At 45.6% G+C, this 6,000-nt stretch overlaps 1 protein-coding gene across 4 annotated transcripts in view; it reads left to right on the top strand.

Moving 5' to 3' along the window:
* The first annotated feature begins 246 nt into the window (after positions 1-246).
* The window catches only part of SLC39A8 (solute carrier family 39 member 8), a 71,593-nt gene continuing 65,839 nt past the window's right edge, over positions 247-6,000 (top strand). The window contains exons 1-2 of one of the 4 annotated variants that reach the window (XM_078069010.1): positions 247-261; positions 1,005-1,482. In XM_078069010.1, coding sequence (XP_077925136.1) covers positions 1,264-1,482 — 219 coding nt within the window. In that variant the 5' untranslated portion in view covers positions 247-261; positions 1,005-1,263. Of the gene's footprint in view, positions 262-447; positions 574-596; positions 755-850; positions 1,483-6,000 lie in introns of those variants that run through there. The other 3 variants (XM_036095818.2, XM_036095819.2, XM_078069009.1) reach the window with 3 other exon arrangements.

Genomic DNA, 6,000 nt, shown 5'->3' with positions numbered 1-6,000 from the left:
TCTGCGGATATCCTGTGCGGCGTCAGGAAGGGCCGACTTGGGAAGTGCAGGCTCAGTGAGCCCGCCACCACGCTGGAGATTTGGTTTCCTTTTTTTCCTCGGAGTTTACGAAGTACTACAAAAAAGCCAATTCCTGCTAATCTCTTAGACAATGCATGGGGCTCCAGACTCTATTCCAGGAAGTTGGTTTCAGCAAGGTAACAAAGAGACCACCGAGACCAGAAAGGAGGCTGGGGACACCGACACAGATGTGGCATTCAGGTAACCCCCCGGGGTGAGGGTGGAGAGCCGGGTCGGGGGAGGAATGCGCAATGCCGGCGGCTCTGCGCCCCGGCGTGGACGAGAGCGGGAGTTCAGGCTGGGGGAGTGCGTGTCACCACGTGCCAGAGAGGCGGGGACAGGGCCCGCCTCTTATCTGTAAAGGGGGTAGGGCCCGAGCTCGGAGTTTCCGAGCGGACTTGCCAGATAGTGTTGAGAGAGAGACAGAGAGAGACAGAGAGAGACAGAGAGAAAGAGAGAGACTGAGACTCACGTGGACACACAGAGACGCAGAAGCAGAAAGAGACAGGCGAGGTGAGAGGTTAGCAGGCTAGTTTGCCAAGCCCAGCAAAGAGATCTGGGAGAGGGAGGTCCCGTTTAGACGCAAAGTCCAGGACTCCGAAAGAGCTATTTCCTGCAGCTCCTTGGGGACTGCCTTGTCTCACCGCGTCTAAGTTTGCTCTGAGGGAATTTAGCAGCAAGACAGGAAGAAGAGGTGGGGTTCTATAGTGAGAGTGGTTTTAGTTCTTCCTAAAGAAATTGTTTGGTTTGGGGCTTTATATCCGGGAGGAGCGTGTGTCACCACACTATGCAAATCCTGGGACATTTGCAAACCCTGCTCCGGGGCAGTTGGCCCCCTGCCCGGCCGGGCGTTCGAGGGCTCGGGCAAGGCAGTGCTCCCGGGGCTGGCCGGCGGGTGGCCCGCTGGCCTTTATCTCTGTCCCCCTTTGTCCTCTTTATCTTAGGCTCTCCAGGAGGCCCGGGGGCCCGCTCTGCTTATCGCTCCCCACCCCCCCGCTGCACCTCCACTTCAATGCCCCGCAGGTCGCGGGCTGCTGCTCTTCCGAAGGCGGCGGAGGACCACGGGCGCCCCAGTCACGGCTGACTCGGACCCGCGCCGACGACGCCTGATCCGCGCGCCCTTGGGCACCGACGCCGGTGCGCGCAGAGCGTCCCGGGGCGCTCCAGCCCGTTTCAGGCCCTCGAGAGGCAGCCCCGGCCAGGATGGCCCCGGGCCGGGCGGTGGCTGGGCTCCTACTGCTGGCGGCCGCGGGCATCGGAGGCACGGCGGAGGGGCCCGGGCTCGCCTTTAGCGAGGATGTGCTGAGCGTGTTCGGCGCGAATCGGAGCCTGTCGGCGGCGCAACTCGCGCGCCTGCTGGAGCAGCTGGGAGCCGCCCCCGAGGAGGGTGTCGCCGAGCCCGGGCAGCTGCACTTCAATCAGGTACGGCCGGGCCCTCGCGGCCCTTCCAGCCTCTCGGGGTCCGTGGACTTTCATTTGTATAAGAACGCTATTTATTTGGGAAAAGTGAGGGAGGAAGACTATCGGGGCATTTTTCAAGTGTGAGGCGGTAACTGATCGGTGGCCCTTGATTCGCACCACCCTGGGCTTTCTTTTACCAGGGTTTTATAAAGGGCTGGTGTTGCTGAGGGAGCCAGATGTTGCAGTTTTACTCCTGATGAGCAGAGAGGGCAGACGCCTGTGGTTATAAAATTTTACAGAGCAGTTTATGAAGTACTTGAGGGCTGGAAGCACCTTATGAGATGCTTTTTAGATTGGAACGGTGTACTTAAATCTTCCCAGCAAAGATAGTGGCTCACATGCCACCCTCATCAACTGTTGCTTGAGGGGTAAGAACTGCTGTAGGTGTCTTTCCTAGGTGGGTTTCATGAGGCTTACAGAGCTGAAGGGTCTATTGTACAGAGATCGGGAAACCAAGGAGGCCTTGACCAAGATCACATACCCAGCTGATGCCCAGACTGGGTTTAGAGTCTTAGTTTTTAGTCATTTGTCAGGTCAAGTGTTTGATTCTAATTTTCATTCAAAATAAAAATATATTTCTCAGTATGTATACACAGTATTAGCCAGACATTTGGTAATGCCTAGGATTTAAAGACAGCCATGAGCTACCTGGGAGAATTTTAAGATCATACCTGTTAGTAAGTTTCAAAAAAAAAAAAAAAAAAGATGCCATTATAGATTCCTAGTCACCTCCATAATAAATGTTCTGTGACTGAGTATTTCTTAAAACTGTGAGGTAGGCAAAGTGTGCTTTTAGCATCCTCCCCAGAACTCCTCCCCACTTCTAAAAATTCAGTTAACTCAACGCTTTGATTTTTTTTTTTTTCCTTCTGCTCTTGTTCCAGTGACAACTGATGATGAGCAGCAGTATGCAGTATTTTGCATAGTGTTTGCCACTTCTGGGCAATGTTAGTTTGTGTTAGAAAAAATGTTTGTGTTCTGAGATGTTTGGGAAATACTGCATACTATGTATTCTCCACTCAGGAATTTAGCATTTCCCAACGTATCTAATCTTAGATGCCAGATAAGGAAACTTTAATCAGGTAAAATCCTTGCTAATAAAATTACAGATAGGTTGGCATTTTTTTTTTTTTTTTTATTACAAATAGCTTACCTCAATTAAAACATACAATACTCGGGAAGAAGTAGGGCTTTCTGATGCCGTGGGGGTTTCAGAAAGTGAACTGCCTTTGATCTGGAAGTGTTTTGTGGTCTGCTTATATATGTTCTTTGGTAAATTATGTACCAGACTTTAAACCAAACCTTTGGTTTAAAGTCTGAGAACTTCTATGTTGGGTAACTGAAATGCCCCCATAGTATATAGCTATTTTAGAAAATAAAGCAAACACCTTCCTAAGTACTTTCTGTCTAGTTGCAGTCTCTTTTCAATTAGGGGAAATAGCTGACTAAAGTGTTCTAGGTAGGAGTAGGGGAGGTCATATGCTTGGAAAGAAGTGTGGGGATTTTGCTTGCAGCTGCATATCTGTGGCCCACACATTGTTTTCACTTACATTATCTCCTTATCTTGTCATGTCTGGAGAGGTGTAGATGAATTACAAAGTGGCAAAAGACCCCTGAACCATCTGTTGGCGAAGACACTGGAAAATATGTCCAAATTTTTTTGGAAAATCGGATAATTTTATTAGCAATATGATCCCTAGTTTATGAGTAAGTCGGATGCCTCAAAAGTAAATTATATGTATGTTGACACCTTGTTTCTTATTCTCATTTTGCATATTTAACTGCCTTCATTATGGCGTCTGTGGGCATCAAAAAGAGAGAGGAAGAAGCCTATAATTACTTTGGAAACAAAGGGAAGCTGAGGAAATTTTATCATGTAATCAGGCCTAACAAACATCAACTAAAAAGTACTAAAGAAAACAATAGTCATCAGTTAAACAGTGACAAATGAAATGCAGAGAATCTACTAATTAGCTGGCATTCATATCTGTTATAGCAAGACACCATCCAATTTGGAACAAAATTTAGAGCCATTAATATCTCTATTGTTTTTTTTTAAAGATTTATTTATTTATTTGAGAGAGAGAGAGAGCGAGGGCAGCATACATGAGTGGGAGGGATAGAGGGAGAGAAAGAATCCCAAGCAGAGCCATTGCTGAGTGCCGAGCCTGCCAAGGAGCTTGATCTCTCTATCCTGAGATCAGGATCTGAGCCGAAACCAAGAGTCAGACGCTTAGCCAACTGAGCCACCCAGGCGCCCCTTAATATCTCTATCTTAAAGAATGCAACTTCAGTTTACCCACCTGCCGTAAAGTAGAATAAATAATACATGGGCCTATTGTGAGAAGCCTGACTTTCTGACTTTGAAAAAGGCTGAGAAAATAGAATTTATTTTGATGAGCCAGGGATTTATTGACTCTTCTAAGAGATCTATTTGTAAATGACATTGTTCCTTTGGATGAGGGCTGTGATGTTTCTTAGGTCAGCTTTTCTTAAGTAATAGACTACTGTACCCTGGAAGTTTGTTAGACAATTTTGGAAGGGGGTTTCTAATATTTTTTTTCAGTATTCCTAAGTACTATTAAATTAAGTTGTCGCTTTGGGAGACCAAAGTGACCCGAGTTCAAACAGGAGACAACAGAACAATTGAGTTTATCCTTCTGCTTCTTGTGGTTACTGAGGTTACAAAGAGTGGGTAGAGGAGGTGACCCCAACAATGAGAGGAGGGAACTCTTTGAGCTAATTCAGTCTCTGGGGTCCCAGGACTGGGTGTAAGTCTGATCTATCTCAGGGGGTTCCTACAATAAACAGTGGTGCCCCAACTGAATGAATACCCTGGGTGACTGATTTAGGGGACTTAAGAATGGCCTCAGTGTTACCTTTTGTTTGTTCCGATCGTCTTCTTTCATTCTCCAAATATTCTTTTCTCTTCATTTTCTTTTCAAAAAAAACCTTACCTCCTAGTTCTTAGGTGTAGACACTGGTTAAACAGCTTCATAAAAGAGAAGACTCTCATCATCCAAATGATAACACAAAGCTGCAGGAGATTCGTCTATTCAGATAAATCAGCCTACCAGGGAAATTAGTAGGGGTGCTGGAGATGTAGGAGGTTGGCATGTGAGGTGACCTTTGTTTCACCCATCACCCAACCCTATGCTTTTACTTCTAACTCTTTTTTTTTTTTTTTTTTTTTGATATGTATCTTGCAGCACATCTCCTGCTTTTGTTTTTCCTTTTACATTCCTATACCTTGTTACCTGGACCTTGTGTTTAAACCTCTTCCAATTCATATTCAATCTTCCTAACACAACACTTGGAGTATGCCTCTCTCCTTTCAAAACTCAGCCAGGAGCTGGCAGTCTCTTTGCTGGTGAAGTTTAAATCCTGAGACCGGCATTCAAGGCCCCCCATCCCTCAAGGCTGACCCTGAGATGCCAACCTATCTCTCCAGACCTAGCACTCACTAAACTAAACTATTTGCTCTTCTGTGAATTCACCTGAAACTTTTGCACAGACACTTCCTAGCTCATTATCTTCCTTGTACCCTTCCTGTTTCCAACTAGGAAGTGCTTTTCCTTGAATTACCCTATCAAAATCGTACATTTTTGAAAGACGAGTTAAACTCCTCCATAAAACTTTTTTGGGGTATCACAGCCAGCACCGATTCACTGATTTCTCTTTCTTTTGAATTCCTGCAATATTTTTTTATTACGCTACTTACACTTAACTAGTCATGTGTTCAACAAATACTTTGAATGACTACTATACTCTAATTAAAGTGGTCATTTTTAAAGTAGAAATCTGATCATATCACTCCTCTTACTAAAACAATTCAACTCCTTCAAGATAAACTTCAAACTCTTTAATGTGGCTTAAGCCCTTTTATGATCTGGTTCCTGTATATTTCTCAAGCCTTCTTCTTGGCCACTACTATGTCTTAATGGACTGCCCATAGTTCCTGGTTCTCCCTGTGTATCTGCCGATGCTTCAGCTATCAGTTTAGATGTTATTTCTTCTGAGAAGCCTTTCTTGATCTGCCCAAGGGTTTAGTAGGAGCCCCTTCTTTTTTTCTTTTTTTAAAGATTTAATTATTTATTTGACAGAGAGAGACACAGTGAGAGAGGGAACACAAGCAGGGGGAGTGGAAGAGGGGGAAGCAGGCTTCCCGCTGAGCAGGGAGCCCGATGCGGGGCTCCATCCCAGGACCCTGGGATCATGACCTGAGCCAAAGGCAGATAGATGTTTAACGACTGAGCCACCAGGCGTCCCTAGTAGGAGCCCCTTCTATGTGATCTTATGTTAATTGGTGCCTATGCGATAGTAGTATATTATATATTGCAATTATATCATAATATTATACAATGTAAATAATTTCATGCATTACAATTTTCTGTTTATATGGCTCTCCCCACCCAGCCCCCACAACCGACATATACACATATGATTTTAAACACATTGAAGGGAATGACCTGACTCATC

This window comes from Halichoerus grypus, chromosome 3, assembly GCF_964656455.1.
Source record: "Halichoerus grypus chromosome 3, mHalGry1.hap1.1, whole genome shotgun sequence".
NCBI lineage: Eukaryota > Metazoa > Chordata > Mammalia > Carnivora > Phocidae > Halichoerus > Halichoerus grypus.
The sequence above is the reverse complement of the archived record's forward strand: the minus strand, read 5'-3'. Positions and strand labels throughout refer to the sequence as shown.